Source organism: Haliaeetus albicilla, chromosome 26, assembly GCF_947461875.1.
Source record: "Haliaeetus albicilla chromosome 26, bHalAlb1.1, whole genome shotgun sequence".
Lineage (NCBI taxonomy): Eukaryota > Metazoa > Chordata > Aves > Accipitriformes > Accipitridae > Haliaeetus > Haliaeetus albicilla.
Window position 1 is genome coordinate 16563735 of NC_091508.1, and position 18670 is coordinate 16582404.

General features: G+C 44.0%; 1 protein-coding gene across 2 annotated transcripts; it reads left to right on the forward strand.

Moving 5' to 3' along the window:
- The first annotated feature begins 1979 nt into the window (after nucleotides 1-1979).
- DOLPP1 (dolichyldiphosphatase 1) lies at nucleotides 1980-18640 on the forward strand. Of its 2 annotated transcripts, XM_069772172.1 has the most exons (8): nucleotides 1980-2105; nucleotides 9777-9877; nucleotides 11531-11615; nucleotides 11884-11983; nucleotides 12837-12935; nucleotides 14277-14405; nucleotides 15152-15241; nucleotides 15715-18640. In XM_069772172.1, the coding sequence occupies exons 1-8, from the start codon at nucleotides 2030-2032 to the stop codon at nucleotides 15749-15751; spliced, it is 717 nt and encodes a 238-aa protein (XP_069628273.1). In that variant the 5' UTR covers nucleotides 1980-2029; the 3' UTR covers nucleotides 15752-18640. The 2 variants fall into 2 exon arrangements, with proteins under 2 accessions (XP_069628273.1, XP_069628274.1); XM_069772173.1 differs by lacking the exon at nucleotides 12837-12935.
- The last annotated feature ends 30 nt before the right edge of the window (nucleotides 18641-18670 follow it).

The following is an 18670-nucleotide window of genomic DNA, read 5'->3' on the forward strand; positions in this document are numbered from 1 at the left end:
AGTTGAAAGAGTTAAACGGAGTTTATCTTAGTTTCCATGGTGTCAGACTGTATACTCATTACATCTCCAGAGCAGCTTTGTGCTTTCTTATGCTGAAGGAACAGAGCAAAGGCTGCTCTGTGTATTGACACTTTCTTCTTATGTTCAGGAAGGAGTGGGTGAATATAGCAATGAAGCCCACAATTTTCAGTACTTGTCATGGTACATAGATCAAATGTAATCCACTCTGCCAGCATAACTCTATATTCAATAGCTTGGAAAGGAGGAGATTTATTTAACTTGAATAATGAAAGCAGTAAATCACTCATGCTACCTTGTAGCAGTCTTCTGCAAAGAGCTGAACTTCTGCAGTAAATATTTGCTCTTTCTTTCAAAATAATAAGACTTTAATGCTATTTTTCTTCTTGCAATGCCAGGAAAAGTATCAGCTTTGAAGAGCTGTTGAAATTAATTGGACATAGTCATAATTGCTATCTGAAAACAGGAATATTACAACTGCAGGAAAAGGGGTGTTCTCCCTGATCTGAAATCTTACTTTACAGTGAACGTGTTAAGGGATAGAAATCCTAGTCCATGAGCTTTCCTGACATATAAAAATTAAAGGCAACCCTTTGGCTATGTTTGTCACTTCTTGTGCTGCTCTTGCATATTTATTTTTCTGTCAGTTTTATCTTTTAAAATTGAATTAACTTTGATGGTTTGGTTTGAAGGTGTATTTGCTGCCTTCAAGCTTTTCTGTGTAACGCTGCTCATTTATCTCACTTTTGAAGTGCTGCACTGTTTGTGTTCTGCTTTTTCCTCGGGCTCCCCATGTAAATATTATTCTCTGGGCTCACCCGTGGGAACATTCATTTCAGTTTGGTCTTAAAAGTGGGTGTTTTCAGTGGCGAAAGGTATTTTGCGGGAAGAAAAAAAGAAAAGGTATTGCCTGGACCAGGTATTGCCTGGCCTTTGCAGTACCTTTTAAAGGACGTGCAGAGCATCAGCATCCTGCTTTCTCTTAAGATTCTGGAACAAAAACATGCTTTGTTTTAGCATGTGCATGTTCACACAGGAGCTGGTTGTACTTTACAGACCTGTAAAGGAGATGTGGCTATCAAAATCCATCTTCCTCCTAGTGTTATTTAAAAAAAAAAAAAAAAAAAAAAAAGGCATTCTCAACAGAGCTTAGGCCGTGTCAGCTAATCACTCCTGTGCAGGGGCAAGTAGAGATGTTATGCTTAGGCTAGTGCAATAATCCTGTTATGTAGTACTATCTGTAGTAATACCATTTATAAAATGAAAAGATTCCCTTTTTAAACACATACCTTTTCACCCTTGAAAAGGGTGACGTGAGAAAAGCAGGGTTTGGTTCTTATTCATTAACAACAGGGCCACAGAAGGAAGCAGCTCCTCAGCACGCCAGCCCCACACCGCCCCTCTCCGGGCCCCGCAGCCTTCCCTCAGCGCCAGGGAACACAAGCACCGCAGCAGGAGGCCGTGAGACGCTGGGGCGGCAGCAGGGAGGTCGTGAGGGGGAGTCCTCCCGTGGGCACGGCTCCCCGTCAGCCCGGCCCGGCTCCAAAGCGGGACACCCGAGGGCTGTCCCGGCCGGGGCACCCCAGGCCCGCGGCGGGAGGGGGAGGCCATTTTAACCGCCAAGTCGCCAACAAGCCCCTTCCTCAGCCCCCCGTGCCGACCACCCCAGCGCCGCAGCTGATTGGCTAAGAGCTGGCGGCAATGGAAGCTGGTGATTGGCTAAACTGCATCGCTCCTTTCGCCAATGACGAAGGGCACTGACGCCCGCCTTTCTTTCGATTGGCTTTCCCGCTACCTGCGTCCCTCTCCTACTGGGCACCGACGCTAGTTGACGATTGGCTCTGCCGCTCCCCGGGTTGGATTTTTAATTGGGCGGCTGTGGGTTGGCCGGCGCCTCACCTGCCGCGTAGCGTCATTGGCCCGTCGCTCTCCGCGCTCCCGCCCATTGGTTGCACCGCCCCTTAAGTGCATTCCGATTGGCCCTGCTGGCCCGGCCCGGTATCCGGGTAAGATGGCCGCAGTCGGAGAGTGCTCGCTCCCCGCTCCGTGGCGGCCGGTCTCCCTCACTCACGTCGAGTATCCCGCAGGTAAAGCTCCGCTTCGCCCCCGCCCGGCCTCCCCGGTGGCCGCCGCGCCGCTCCCCGCGGCGGGCCCCGCCTGCCGCTCCACGGCACCCCTGAGGGCCGGGCTGGCGGCTGCGAAATAGTGAGCCATTGAGCGGCCGCCCTGAGGCGGCTAAAGGCGCGCGTGCGCGCTGGGGGCGGTGGGACTCGCTGCCGGATAGTGAGCCGCGGGGGGACTCGCTGCTGCGCATGCGCCCTGACGAGGCGCCGTGCTCCAGGGGCTGCCGAGCCCCAGGCGGTGAAGGGGACCGGGGGGGGGGGTGGCTGCGGTGCGGCCCTGTCCCGCCGCCGTGGGGTCCCGGGCCCGCCCTCCCTTGTCACCCTCCACACCGCTGCCTCGTCCCCCTGGCATGGCTGGCCACGTGTGGCTGCCCCTGGGCCTCGAGGTGCGGGCCCCACCCAGGGGGTGCCCGCTCCCCACAGTGGCATGGCGGGGCCGGGTGTCCCCTCCTTGCCCCGCTGTTGGGTGTCTGGGTTGATGCCGGAGGTCTGACTTGGTGTGTCAGAGGGCCAGCTGGCCCTCGCAGCATCCCCGGGAGCCATGCCGTGGCAGGGCGGCCGTGCCCCTGAGGTGGGCTTGGCTGCCAGGCAGCTCTTGTGGCTGCGGTGGGAGTGGGCCCCGCTGTTGCGCTTTGGTCAGGCAGCGCTGTGGGAAATGCCCGGAGGACGACAGGCACGGGGCTCTTTGTAGGTCAGCGTCTGGAAAGGTGGGTTTGGGCACAGTCAGTGGTGAGAAGCGATGGGTGCCTGTGTGCAGGATGGGCTGTTTCAGCTGGGGCAGTGGCATGATCCGTGAAGGTCCTGTGTCGTGTCCCTGTGGCACTGCTTGCCACCAGCCTGGCCCACGTTGTGGTAGGATAGATCTAGGATCTGTCAGTGTGCAAGAGCAAATGGGTCTGTGTCGGATAGCAGCTGTCTCATTACTAACTTGTTTTTAGGAGCTCCTCTTCAAGCGTTTTGCACTGTCTTGGGTGAGATAGAAGAACTACCTTTTTTTTAAGCTGCTTGTTGTAATCAAAGGTAATAGAAAAAGCAGGGTGTGAAATGTCAGAGTGTTAGTATTGACAATCTGGTCAAAATCCATATTTGGTGTTAACACTGGTCTCAGTATTGGTAGCTCTCCTAGTGAGTCCCTATCTTGCCATAAAGTGTTGCTGTATGTCCTATTTCAATAGCTGGATTTTAGTTCCTGATGAAAGCTCCTCCCAGTAGTGCAATACCTAAAGTATCTAAAGTTCTTGGGGATCTTCTGGGTTGAAAGTACCCTTTTAGCCAGAAGACTTGAAATGTGACAACACTGAAAAGATCTGGTGCTGGAAAGACGTTATTTCTTGCCCCACCTCCCCCATACCGCTGTTTGTGGTTTTCTGTGATACTTTGTGTGAAAGATTGGTATTTCCTTTTCTGTCTTGCATTTGCATTTACACTGTACATTCTTCTGCCATACCCCTTCACAAATATATTAATGTGACAGTTTGGGGGAGATGGGGGAATAATCTTTCTGGTAGTACAGATATATTCATCTTTGTATCTTATCTCCTTGTCTGAACCTGGCAGTATATACAGCGTCCTGTGCGCTGTTTGTTGGATTTGTTTGAGAAATGAAGGTAGTTGAAATTGCTGCACAAGGGTTATCTGTCAGATCTTAAAGCATGTGACATAACACGATTATTTTCTCTCTGCATTGAGTGCTTTTATACAGGCAAATTGAGAAGATGATTGTGTGGAGGGGGTAAATCACCACTGAGATTAGGGTTACGTATTGAGGGGATGAACACTGTGTTTGTCTTTGATAAAACATGTAATTATGGAAGCCTATAAAGTGGAGACAAAGGACTAAAACATTAAAACAGCTGGAGGTACGAAAGTTTCTTAATTTATTTTGGTCTAGAAAAATGAGTTGCAGTAAGGTGGTAGGTCTGATACTTTTACCTGGATTTGGGGAAAGTGCTCTAACTTTATTTAGAAAGCTGTTTGTCTTCTGTGTATAGCTTAAGTCCAGGTCCATAAAGCTGCTAGATAATGTATATTTATAAAATAGTGATGTTGGCAGTATGCTCAGCACAATGGAGTTAATGTAGCCTTGTGCTGATAGAGAGGAGTCAGAATGAGAAATAGATCCTGCTTTTACCAACATAAATTATTAAACTGAAATTATTAAGCTGTCTTGGCATGTCATACACTGTTGTGTGGCAAACATCTTTTGCTCTTGGCTGATCCCAGAGGCTGCTGGCCTGGAGTGTGGCATGCTGAGCCACTGTGGCAGCCGGCTCTTAAAATCTCACGTCTAAAGACTTCCAGTGCAGAACTGCTGTCATCCCAGCTTTCATCTACCAAGAGTGATGGTCCCTCTTCCTGTGACCAGGTGAAAAGCAGTCACTGCTGATTTCTGTCTGGCAGATGAAGCCCATTATTGGGCTTCCTCTTGTAATTGTGAAGGGGAGAGGTGTCTCCAGAAGGGTGCTTGTCCTTCCTGTCTTTATCTAATGTTTCCTTATCAATAGCAATATAGTGCAAAATGCCAAACACCCATCCTTACTGCTTGTGTGGCTGCTCAGTTCTCCAGGGCTTTCTGCAATGTCAGCTTTGAGCAAGATCAAATGCGAAACAGTAGATGAACGCTGCAGTAGTCAACTGCAAACTGGTCTGAGTAATGGGATCTTGGAGACCTAACTGAAATATTACCCATAGTAAATGTCAAGATCAAACACAGGGAGAAGAAACCAACAATGGCAGTGTTACTTGACTGTGTTAAAGCACGCTGCTGGAGAGGATGGTCTTTAAAAATATCGTCCTGATATCGCTTTTAGAAATGTTTGGTCCTGGAGCTTTACATATCAGCAACTGTACTTTGGTGAGACCAAGGAATGATCTGGTGTAGTGTCAGGTTGCTGGCAGGTAGGCAGGAATAATTCTTCTTCTGTATGTCTTTCCAGTAATCAGGTGGTGATTGCATCAGGATTAAGTCCTTTGATGGATATATAAAAGCTATACTCTAACTGGTCTTTGAACCCATTTCTGCTTTGGATCTCACAGTATCTTTGGCACTGAGCTTTGTAACTTAATGTGGTGGTTGTTTCTTTCTGCCTTCAAGTCAGTCCACTGTTCAGTAATTTCATCAAACACTCCATCTCATGTGCAGTGAGAGGTAACAAATGTTTGCTGTTTGTTTCTCCGTGTCATTCATGACTTTATAGAACTGTTGTATCCTCTGTTTTTTCAGCTGAAAGTCTAAATTATTTGATATTTTCTGCGCGGCTACAGTTTCATTCTTGTTATCTTTGTCCCCTTTCTATTTGCCTTTTCTGTGTTTACTATACTTTTTTAGACAGTGACACCAGCATCGCATAATAAATTTTTGTAGTGCTATAACAGTAACTTGTTTTGCTCTTAAAAATGTTGTTCTTGCCTGTTTGGCTGCTGCAGGGCATTGAATAGTACTCTGAAGGTATGGGCTTGTACTAAGCCTGAGGGTTTCTTGTTTGATAACAACTAAACTAAATCCTGTTACGTTGTGTGTATAATTAGGGTTGTTTTTTCCCGTATGCGTTGCTTTGCATGGGATGACTTTGTGTTGCAGACTTAAAACTCATCTTCAGGGACTTCCTGTCTGTAGGGTGAGTTTCACTGGAGAAACATTGAGTTCCTGATTTGTTTGGGTTTTTTATTATTATTTGGAGAAAAAAACAACAACAAACTTCCTCTCTTCAGTGCAGCTGGAATTCTTAAAGCTTTGGGACTTTCTGGACCTCCTCTTCTCACATTGGACAAATTCTTTAAGGAGAGAAACCTGGTGTGCCAAACCCTTTCTCTGCAGAATGACAGAGTATCTTCCTGTCTTCTCAGTTGTGAAGGGTGTTTACTACAGTCAGGCAGAGTTGGAGAGGCAAGTGTGCAGAATCAACCTGTCGGTGACGAGGTACATTGGAGCAAAGGTGCTTGTGCTGTGTATGTACTTTGGCTCAGCAGTTCTCGTTTCTACTCAGTATCAGCACGTGTTGCTCCTATAGGAATGTTTGGTCTGATAACCCTTGCTGTGATTTCTGTTTAGGGTGGTAGCTTGCCAGTCAGGGCTCGTTTTGTAGCTAAGTAGTATCTGTTGAAAGAAGCAGATACCACTCAGTTGTTTGGCTTCTTTAATGTAGGGTTTTATGTTAATCTTCCTGCAGAAGTTTACTGTCTGATGCGTGCCTTTTATGCAGTAATTTAAAGCCTCCTGAAGATATTTTTACTGTCTCACAGCTTGTGGTATCAGGATATGTGCAAGTAGAGGAAATAATGATCCATCATGAATGTTTACTGGTGTAAATGCATGTGACACACATACACTGCATGTTGTCTGTGCAACTTGCACACGTGCATTTAGTCAAGAACGTAGGACCAGCAGCAGTGCCGCAAATAGATACTTCAATAGGAAGCAGTGGTGGCGGTAGTAAGGCTAGATCTTGTGGTAGGATGTGGTTAGAGTGCTGTTGATTCACATTTTTACATTATATACAGGTTAAGCTAATGTGGTAACGCCTGGATATTTCCACTGAAAGAATGCTGGGTAAAATGTTGAATTGGAGCAGAAGTAGATGCTGAATGAAGGCTGAAAAAAATAGCATGCTTCTGAGCTATGTAGAGTGTTTTACCTATTTATCTCTTGGGGGCCTAAAAATGAGGTAGTGGGTTCTTTATTTTTGCCTCTTGAGCCCCAAATGATGTCCAGGGAAGGCTGGACTTTAAAAAAGCAGAATTTAAACCAAAACAAACCCCAAGCTATATATTAAATAGACTTTCTTCTTGCATTTTTCCAGAGGTTTTGTCTCTGTTCTTACTGATTGGAGGAATTGCTTTAAATTTTAAAGTTAAAAATTAAATTTTAAATTGCTTTAAAATTCCCCAGTTTAGTAAAATGAAAAAAAAAATTATAAAAAGATAGAGGGTGGGACCTGCTTGCTAGATCTGACTGAACTTCGAACTGTCGGCTCTGCTGCAAGTCCCCTTTCCCTGGAAATAAGTCTCCAAGCGCACTGGGGCGTGAGAGTAGATAGGAGTGACACAAGTAATCACGCTCTGAGGCCCTGGGAGTGCTGTGTGGTGATCAGCGCTCGCCTTTCTCTCAGAGCTTGCTTTGCCTTCTTCACTGGGGGTTTCCAGTCATTTTGGAGCTGGTTTAGTTAATGCAGGTCTGCCTTGAACCGCTAATCTAGCAGGTACATTTATGATGGCATTAGTGAGTTCCTGGTGTAGCTCCCAGGGCATAGCAAAAGTGCCACCTTCGGTTAGCGCACAGCTATTTATTTGCTGCCGCCTCTAGAAAAAGTGGCTTCAGAATGTGATTCTGTTTGATTCCTGTTAGCCACAGTAATATGAAATATTATTAGTGCTATCTCTGTTCCATTTTAAATGGCCACTTTAAATGTTTGGGGAGCTATTGTGTTAAGATTGTCTGAGTAAAGGACTTGCAGATGCTGCCTGCAAGCAGAGTATCAAGCGATGGTTTTTGGTTCTTTGCCTCAGGTTCAAGTGTGGGTTGTGTGCTGGTGAAGTCTGGGTGGCTTAATTTATTGGGTATGTTATCATGTAACATAATGAAGGATCTTGAGTTTGGTACTACTGATGCTATTTAGGTTAAAAGACTACTTTCTTAGGTATTCTTCTACCATCTGCACAAGAAATAGAACCCCCCTGAGAAGGTAAATAATCTCTTTTGGTTTCTACTTGACAAAATTACGGCATTTAGTCTTGAAGTGCTAAGCCTTTATGTACCATGGATTAACAGAGTGAATGATCTGAAACATGGTGATTCCTTGATGATGAGGTATCTTCAGCTGGTAACACTGGAATTGAGACTACTGGAAAGTATTCCTAAAGCTTTCAGGATAGTTTTGATTGTCTGGTGTCTTGTCTCATGAATTCTCTTATTTAAGAAAGGATTCATGTTGTTGAGAGTTTGTGATTTATGTAAAACCATAAGGGGCTTGATTCTCTATTGCCAGGTAACTGATACTGTCACTTATCTCCACTTTGTGTTACCATAATACTGTTCTGCTTTGGGAGCATTTGGAACCCACCTCATGCAAGGCAAACCTGCGATATGGTGCAAGAAAAGTTTCAAATTCAGTGTCTTCTAATGCTTTTCAGGTTAAAACCAAAATAGAACCTCACTTAAGTGAAAACCCAGTATTCTTGGGGGTTTTGTCCTCTAACTCTTCCTAATTTCACTGGTGGTGCAAACTAAAACTGCAAGTAATCCTTGCTGATGACTTTGCTGGTTCCCAAATCTAACCCAGAGTCTGGAATTCAAGAGGGATCTGTGCACTGTACCTGATGTAACCACAAATATGTGGCAATAACATCAGCAGCATGAACTTTGTAGCAGTGCAATAACTACTTTTTTTAATCAGTTCCAATATTCAGAGGCTGAGGTTAAAGTCCATTTTGCCAAGTGCAGTTTTAAAATGTGGGTGTGTGGGCTGGGGAGACTCAGTATCTCGCAGTGGAATTGATCTAGGAATGAGTCCAATGCTCAGCCTTGCAGAGGCATCCTGTTTCCTTTTGAGGGGAGGGAGGAAGGATAAATTTATGTGGGGGCTGATCCTTTTGTGTTCACTGATGGGATGGTGAAGATCTAGTCTCTGAGAACCAATATAGAAAGTACCCTGTCTCTTAAGTTGCTCACTGGGTTCATATCACATTTTTGTAGTGACTACTGTCTTTAAAGATTCTCTGGTAGATAGTTCTCACTCTCCTGATGTGAATTGCTGATCTTGGAGCAAAATTACTCTGATACTTTTTTGTTTCCTCAGAATTTATGCTGACATCTTCTTCCCAAATACTTTTGTATGTGTCCTTTTTCAGGGAACTGAGGCAAGAGAAACTTAGATCAAAATACATAGTTGCTCTTTGCTGTTGTCTACTTCTGTGTGGTAGTTCAAGATAAAGGTTTTGAGGTACCTTATGACCTCTTGTGAGGTCCCATTGCTGCTCCCCAGTTCTCCCTTGGGGATAACTAGATTGTTAGCGATTTGGGGTGGAGGCCCAAAGTCACTTCTGTGTGATACAAGTGGGCTACTGGTTAAAAAGTAGTCTCCTTTTTTTCCCTTTATCTTCCGCTATGTTTAGCTATTTATTTCTTCCCCATTTTGCTAATGCTAGTGTTTGTGCAGACACATGGTGAGACAGATTAGGGAGCTGATCCAGCTGAAAACTAACCCATTTTAGTGAGGGAGTGGGAAAGGATTTGTTTGGGGAGTGTTTGCTGGTAATTGCTGGCACAGGGAGGCAATATGAATGAGGGGGAGGGAAAGACGCTGCCTCTTTTGCAGCAGCCTGTGCTTATGTTGGATTAAAGTGACTCTGGGCCCACACCCATGGTCATTGTTGTAAATTGGCTGGCAGTAATCTCTGCTGAACGATGCCAAGCTCCTCTCATCCCTGCTTTTGAATCTGCATGTAAGCACTGCTGTCTTCCTTGCCTCTGCTCCTCTTGAGCTGGAGCAGCAGTAGTCTGCAAAATGGAGACTTGCTGCAGTGCTGAGTTTGCCCCTCTGCTCTCAGTGATTCAGGGCACCAACTGACCCATGCTCTGGTGGCTGGCAAGTACCTGTGAAGTTCAAACTGATTTGTTTCTCTTGTTTGTTTCCCTAGGTGATTTCTCTGGTCAGCTTTTAGCTTATTTGAGTCTTGGTCCAATATTCATTATTGTTGGCTTTGTAACACTCATCATATTCAAGAGAGAGCTTCACACGGTGAGTCCTTCTCTCCCTTCCCAGCTTCTCCTTATGACAAAAGTATTTTCCTTTGTCACCTGGTCCTCCTGTATTCACACTTCTTTTTCTCTCTTTAAAGAGCAAGCTTAGGTAAGGTGATCTTCCTGTTAAAGAACAGCAGGAGACACTTATCACCTGTACCAGGTTAAAAGACTGCTTAGCCTTTGCTGACTTTTCTGTTACTCTGTGGTATGTTTTGGGCATTATCTGTCCAAAACCATCAAGGGAGATGTTTGAGGAACTAAGGAATGCTGTTGCAAAGTGGGAACACGCCCAAGATGCGGTAGGATCGTAGTACTAGTAGGTTCCTGCAAGATGGGCAGCATATGCAGGAGATGGCATCTGAAACTCAGTAGGATGTGCTTTCTTTGAACTACTGAGGCAGAAAAGGGGATACAAAACAAAACCTACAGATTCCCAAAGGAGTGGATCTATCTAGAAGGGCTGCTTCCCAGCTGTGAATTGAATACCAGGGACAGAAGAGACTTGCTTCTGTCCAAATGACCAACAAGGGACTTTTTTGTAATACATAATGCTTTCTGTCTGCTGTGGCAGGTAGTTGGGAATCAGTGTCACGGATAAATTCCCTGTAGGAGGTATAAACCTCTTGTAACATTTGCCCTCAGTATACAGATAAAATAGGGGCCAGTGACAGGATTTTGGCAGCAGATTTCTAATATCGGGCCATGGTGTCATGGGAACCAGTGGCTCAAGGGACCTGGGAATGGGGCTTCTAGTTTATTAAGCCAATGCTAGCTAGGAGAGACAGCTGTTAAGTTTTGGCAACCCAAAGGTTTCGTGTTGATCCAAAACAGACAATAAGCTAGAGTAACTATTGCACAAATTCATAGGTTTCTGAATACAGGGGCTTGTTAGGTGTTGTTAACGACACAAGTGTTGAGGCTGATTCCCAGTTCTTTATGTGGGAAGTCACCACTGAGCTGGACAGAGGCTAGCTGGCTTGCAGCAGCTTAACCCATAGCTCAGGACATAGTGTAAAATTGCTTCATCATCTGGAATGGGACTGAGTGTTAAGGAGGCAGATTATCATCACCAGCTGGGAATTTGATCACAGCAGCAGGACTAATTTAGGGGAGGTGTATGGACTATGGAATTAAAGAGTAAAAATAAATGCTACCAGTCTGGCTCAGCTCAGAATGTGACTTCATTTTAGACTGAAGACAGCAACTTCAAGATGAAAATATTCATAGAGGACAAAGCCAGAAAGCCTAAAAAGTCACCTTTTTAAAAGCTATTTACACAGATAACAGTGCATGCACTCCCCCTGTTGGTCGTCGGGGAAAGGCAATCCCTTAAAACCTGCCCTGTTAAAAAAATGCAACTTCTACACTTGCTGGTGGAAGTATGCTAACAAAATTGCTATACAGTGTCATCTTCATCTCTTTCTGTGTATCATCTGCTGAAAAGCTGCATATACACAATGTGTTGCCAAATACACAAAGTGGGCTGAAAAAATTGCTTTTCTTCCTCAGGTAGAGGATTTTGAAGCTATTGGTTTTAACTCTAGCAGTCAAAAAAATTTAGAAACATGGGTTGGGGCTTTGTCAACAGAGTGCCTGGTAAGTAGATGAATCTTTTAGATAGGATGACACAGTTGTCTTGCCTTCACAGATCTCTTTCTTGGGAGGGCTGGCATTCAACGAGGGAGTGAACTGGTTAATAAAAAATGTAATCCGGGAGCCTCGGCCCTGCGAAGGTATGGTATGGCCTATTGGTGTCATGATGTCAGTTGAGTTTTGAGTGGAATGCTAACTGTGGGGGGTTAGAGGGCGTTTTCCCCTTTGCCTCATGTTGGCTTTGGATGTTTGGGTGTAAGAAGGCTGGCAGAGCCATCTGAGCAGAGACATGTCCTGTGAACTCATGTGCACATACTCCAGCAGAGTGGTCTGGCTTCACATCTGGAGCGTTCCAGCTGCTATGTATAGAGTAGACCTTGACCATACTCTTTCTTCTTCTCTTCCCAGAAGCCCATTCAACAGTGACCACAAAATATGGGATGCCGTCCAGCCACTCCCAATTCATGTGGTTTTTCTCTGTCTATTCCTTTCTGTTCCTTTATTTAAGGTAAAAATTCAATGTCAGGTTTTGGCTGTTAATATGTTGAAACACCTGAAGTAGATGGCTCCCTTGCTGTGTGCCACTTCAGTGGCATAATGGTATTAAATCTGAGGAACTACACAATTTACTGTGGCTAGGGTGGATGAAGCATGTCTGTCTCAACCTGAATGTAGGACTGTAGTTACCATTGCTGAAAACTGAAGGGTATGGGTGGGCCTCCTACACCTGTCTGGGTACAGGTCTCCTGATTTGCTTTTTCTAAACTGTGATGATCTGCTAGTGTGAGGGAAGGTGTGGGGGGGAATAGGGAGGAGGAAAGAAGAGCTGCTTTCTCATGTGTCTACTCAGTTTTGTCAGTGGGGTTGTCTGGGATCTTTTAGGTAATAACTGTTGCCCACTTGCATGACCTTTTAGTTCATCTCCCTTACCAAGTACTGGTTTTACATGCTGTGCTGTGCTTTTCTGAAATTCTTGCTGGGGCATGGCTCTGTCTTGTGGCTCCACGTGTGGAGGAAGACAAAACTCACAGTTCCTCTTAGCTTTGTGGATGATGGAGGGACTCTGATGTCTTGGCTCCCTGTTGCATATGCTCAGCATGTGCCTTTCACATCAGTTGCAGTAATTGTGAGCATTCTGCCTTCCATCACAGCAATCCTTGTTAACAGTTGGAGAGAGAGAAGTGTGGCTTTTTGGCTTCTCTTTAAATGCTGCCAGTGGGACAGATTGCTGCTGGGATGGTATCGAGCTGCCCATGACCCCACTGGAGTAGACCTTTCCTAGGGTTTCAGAGATAGTGAGAACAGAGATAGGGACTGCTCAGCTCCCTGCCACTGTGCTAATGGCTCTCCATCTCTTTCAGAATGCACCAAACAAACAATGCGAGGTTTCTGGATTTACTATGGCGACATGTGCTGTCCATCTGCCTCGTCACAGTGGCTTTGCTAGTCTCATATAGTAGGTATGGAGCAATTGTTTGTCTTATGCTCTCATACAGTCCTGTGGCCTTTAACAGCCAGCAGACCTGTCATTCCTTATCCTGCATTTCTGATCTAATTCTTGATGACTGCATTGCACAAGTCAGAGCTTTGTGGAAGTTGCTGTGTTGCCAATCAGACCCTTCAAATAAGCAAAGGTTCTACATGTGTGGTGCTTCACAGAAGCATTTATAAAAACCAAGATCAGCTGAGCTTGTACCAGTTCCCCATCGGTTCCATTGCCATGCTCTAGCCTCACTGCCTTGCCCTCTTTCCAGCACTAATGAAAGCATTGCACCATGCCTTGGCACACCAGCATCTGCAGCATGTGGATTGCTACAGTTGATCAGTCTGTTTTGCTTGAGCATTAGTTAATAAAAACATTTATAGCTGTTTGACTTGGAAGATTTAGTTGTATTAAGATGAATAAAGAAAATGAAACTTTGATAATAATTTTTTTCTGTTTAGTAGATTTAAAAAAACAAAACAAAACAAACCACACACGCATATATAAAATGAGCTCCAGTGATTGGAAACCAGACAAATTCAGGCTAGAAAAAATAAGGCTGTGTTTTCCACAGGAAAGTAATTACCTGTTGGCACAGTTGACTGTACAGTAGAGATGATTCCTTATTACTGGTTATTTTAAAAATTGACAGGACAATTTCATAAGAGATACATGGTCTAATTCACATAAATTAATTTGAGGAAATCCAGTGGCCTGTGCTAGGCAGAGGGTCAGATAAGATGATCTTAGTGGCTGTATGATACATGGGTGAAAAGAATTTTGAACGTGGCTCGTGTGTGGATAACTTAACAGACCATTAATACAGCTTTCTGAATGGGTGCAATCACAGTAAGCATGCTGTGGTAGTGCAGCCTTCTTGCTCTCACTTTTGAGAGCAGCAAAATCGTAACAAAAATGCTGTTTATGTTCTTAAAAGCCTTTAAGCTACAGCTTTGGTGGCGCGGGGGTGGGGGGGGGAACTTGTCCTGTTACTGGCTTTGGAAAAGTCTCGTGGGAACCAACAGTAATAGTTCCTCAGCTAATCCAAAGATATATGAGAGAGTGTGGAGGGTTATTGATTTAAGCTCAAACTAGAAGTGCTCTAAGCTAAAACTGCTGTAGCAGGGAAGACAGTTTTTCCAAGTTTTTCCCCACTTTTTTTTTTGCCAGCTTTTTAGTGAAAAAAGTAAGATAGCCACTTCTAACATCTGGAGGATAACTTGCTCAGGACATCTGAGGGTCCAGTGAAACACCAGTCCTTGAGTCATGCCTCCTCTTGTTTTAAAGCCTGTCTGGTGACTCTTCTCTTCCACTGCAGGGTTTATTTGCTTTATCACACCTGGAGCCAAGTCTTATATGGAGGTGTGGCAGGAAGCATTATGGCCATAGCCTGGTTTGCCTTCACACAAGAGATATTAACCCCTCTCTTCCCAAGGATAGCTGCGTGGTAAGTCTGTTTATTCTGTTGAGGTTTTATTCCTGCAAGTCTGCATTGTGTGGATTGCTGTTTTGCTCATTAAATGAGTTCTTTGCAATGAGTTGGTAACACAGGTGTAGTAGAATTACCTGGTAAAAGAAAATTTTCCTAATCAATCAGTGTAAAAATTGTACCTTGCATCTGAAGTAAAACAAATGTAAAGATACTTCAGTCTCTAAATTTTAGTTGTAGCTGTGCAAGCCCTGACTGTAAATGGGCTGCTCAAACTTCTGTGATCCACCTAAGTAACAGATGTTAGAAATGAGAATTCCTGGGTTCTGTTCCAATTTTGCATACTGACTGTTGTGTAACCTACTTGTTCCTCCATACATATCCTTGCCTGATACAGGTGGGTGAGAGAGGAAGCGTAAGCAACTGTTAGTTTGTAAAGCCCTATTAAAGTTGAGGTGTGGCAGAGTGCTGGAGAAGCTTTTCATGCAGAACTGATCTTTCTTAATGAACATCTGATGACCTGGTGAAATTGCAAAGCCATTTAAATGTAAGATAGTCTGGAAACATTGTATAAGGAAAGAAAAAAGGAGTTTTTTGATTAAATTTAACAAGGAGCCCTTTTGCCAGCCTGAAGGGTAATAGAATAGTATTGTTAAGTCTGGAGGAGTTTTTGTGCCCCCCCCCCCCCTTTTTTTTTTAATCAGAATTGTGGTGGAGAAAAAGTCTAATTATTTCCCCCTTTCCACCTTCTTGTCCGTTTCCAGGCCAATTTCAGAGTTCTTTTTAATCCGAGATACCAGCCTCATTCCTAACATCCTGTGGTTTGAATACACAGTCACGAGAGCAGAGGCAAGGTAAGTTTTATTGGGGGGTGGAGGAGCTGTAGCTGGTTTGACTTGTCAGATGTAGTTATTTTTCTGATATGTAGATAGCTGCTGTGTGTAGAATAGTGCAGAGTAAAGAAATATGAAGTTGTGTGTTAACTACTGCATCTGGAAGGCGAGTGTTGCGGAATGTGAGAGTAAAGAATATGGCATTTAAGCAGTATTTCAGCTCCCTAGCCCGTGTTCTTTGCAAGCAGTTGTTCATAATCTTGCATTCACATGTGAGCTTGTGCACACTTAAGGCCCAGTGGATGTTGTAGAACTGTAAAGAGTAGAAAGGACTGATGTCCCTGTAGAGTATGGAGAGGGCAGCTTTATTTTTGTGTGGAGCTAAGCAGAGCCTTACTTTAATCCTCCTGTATTTTACCCACTGGTTTGCTGTGATACCCTGCAATAGGGTTGGGGCCGCCTCTCTCACCTTGCCCTCTGTGTTGCCATTGCAGAAACAGACAGCGCAAGCTGGGTACGAAGCTCCAGTGACTCAAGAAGTGTGGGGACCTGAGTGCACGTTTTAACAGAGACAGACAAGAGCAGAGACCTGGGAGCAGCAAGGAGCCTTTTAACAGACGGACCAAAGGAACAGGCAGGGACCATACCCAAAACCTGAAAGCCTTTGCTCTGCTTTAGCAGCTAGCTGGATGCTCCCTGATGCATGTGGGACCGTGCAGGAGTAGAAACTCATTTTCAACACAGATGCACATTGCCGGTTGGAATGTACCATCATGTCTACGTCAGGGGAGGGGGGAGAAAATGCCTGGTGTCATGTTTGGGGGAGGGAAAACCAAAAATGAATCCTTTCTGTGACTTTTTTTTTTAGCATGAAATATACACACTATTTATTTATTTTTTTAAATGGAACTATTGTTTTTGGGGGTGGGTGAGGCATTGATTGTGTGTTTTGTTTTTGTTTTTTGTTTGGGTTTTTCTTTTTGGAAGAAGACGACAAAACTAATCTCAAGTTGATCATGCTTAATTAGGGCTTCTAATTTTTAAAAACTTCTTAGGATGGAGGGGAACTAGGATGGGTTGACCTAGGCAGAAAGGGAAGGAAGACTTTTTGTCCTTTCTGCAGCCAGTTTGGGAGATCAAAATCAATTCCAACTGCACTTTGTACAGATAGAAAGAAAGACTAAGGATCTGATTTTTAACACTAGTGATGGTTCTGCAGGGAAGCCTGCACGGATACCATTAAGGGGAGTGTGTGTGTAAAACAAAGGAAAAACTGAAATATACTATTATTTTTTTTTCCACTGCTGCTCCTGTTGTGTAATTAGCAAGAGTGTCTTTCTCAGAATCTCTTCTAGGTGGCAAGATTATCATACATATCTCACATTTATTCCATCTCTTCCTTTATACTTTTATTACCTCAGGGTTGCTGTGATCTGTACAGCTTCTGTTGTACTGAGTGGGCTACCGATGGCACTAGAAAGCCCATTGGTTATAAGCAGTGCTGTGCTCCAGTAAGAGTCAGCCCAAAGCCTTACAAAATTCAGTTGCTAGTCTCTGTCTTAAGCACTGGATTTTAAATTTTTTTTTTCCTGTTAAAGATTAAGGGAGGGATTTTTAAGAATGAACAAAGTGACAACCATAAATTAATAACAAGGTGAATGATTAATAACTAGCTCAGCTGCTGTCTGAAATATTTCTTGAAGAGTCCTGTTAGAATCCAACTGTGAACTCAAGTAGTGAGCTTGTCCTAGCACGAGACTCCTACCAGTTATTACAGTGGCTTGGTCGGGGTTCTGCAGTAGTAACCTTGAATGCCGAACTCCTACAAGCAAGTTTTGCTTTCCATCCTTCTTCTGTTCCGATTCTTTGTTTGGCCAGTCAGCTCTCTGGATGCTGTGTCTCTGTGGGAGTGTGCCTGCCATCTGTGTGTGCTGGTGATGCCCACAACTTCTGTCATCCATGAGTTAACCTGGCAAGGGCTATACTCAAAAGTGCTTCAGGGCTGTGCATGGACACTTTCTGTATTTCTAGTACATAATGCAGCAGTTCAAGTGTAACTATAGAGAAGTATTTATTCAAAGCACAATTGACTTGAACTTTCACAGATAAAGGACAGCTTCTGAACTGGCTCAAAGGTCATCGGTGTGCCTTTGATGCAGTCATGTGAGCAGAGGTAAAATGACTGTCACATCTCAGTCTTGCTGCCTGTTTTATTATCTCCACTTTAATCAGACTCCTGCATTATAAAGCTGCTTGAAGTGAGATGTGTTTCTGTTCATCTTGATTATTTTTATTTTTTTGAGTTTTCATCTGTGCCTGTTGCCATAGGAGTTTGTGTGTTTGTATGGAGTGGGAGCTGCTGTAGAAACTGTTGGACAACTGGAGTGTTAACTGTAGAAAGCAGTGATCCTGATCTAGGAGATCAGGAATGAAGGCTGTTTTAAATTTCTGTGTTAAAGTAGCTATGGGTAGTAAACTAACTGTTTTCAGTTGTTACAGCAATATTTTTTTTAAGAACTGTTTAGTATTTGCATAACATGAGCAATCCTGTTAACAACTGAATGACCTGAGCACTGGATCTGCTTTGAAGGTGCATCAGAATAAAGAGGCATCTTGCAGCTTTCACAAGGGCATTTGATCTGACTTAGAACAGCTCTATTAAAATGAGACAGGACATCAGATAGGCCACATGACATGGTGGTACCATATGTTTCAGTTTGAAAGCTGGTACTAATCACTTATGTCTTGCAAAACCATTTGTTTTCTCTTTATATCTCTTGTAAGTTAACTTACAAAGCCAGAAGGGAGATCACAACTCTCTTCCCCAAGGACAAGGTTGAAAGAGTGGATTGTTTCAAGAGTGGCTAGCACTTCCCTAGCCTCTCTTAGGCTGTTATGACAGACTGATGGAAAAACTATATGTGGAAACACCTACTGAGAACTAGAGCATAGGGAAGAGGTTTCATCTCCTCATGGAGAGCAGTGTAGTGTAAAAAGCTGTTCCACTTCATGTTGCCTTCAAACCCAAGCTTCCTACAGTAATTTTTAGGAGTAAGGGAGAGGAAGAAGAGCTCTTGTAAGACACTGTAATAAACTCTCCTCTGTTCTCTGTGAGTTGTTTGTAATCTGCATCTTCTGCCTACTTTTGATGTACCTTTCCAGAAATTTTTGCAATACTTGATATAGTAGAAATTCCTTAGTGATCCCATGGATTTTCTTAACTAAATGGTGCTGTGCAGGAAAAAGATTTGAGCTCTGCCTTATTATCCTACACTTGTATGAAGTCTCCTGCCACTAGTTTTCTGAAATGGAATATTTTCTTTGGAATATGTGGCTTTGCAAGCAAATGCTTTCTATTCCTCCCCTGTACTCAAGGGGGCTGGATGGAGATACTAAGACAATAAAAGGAAGGTGACAGAATGCTGTGGTTCACTGTTCTTGCTGTCCCCA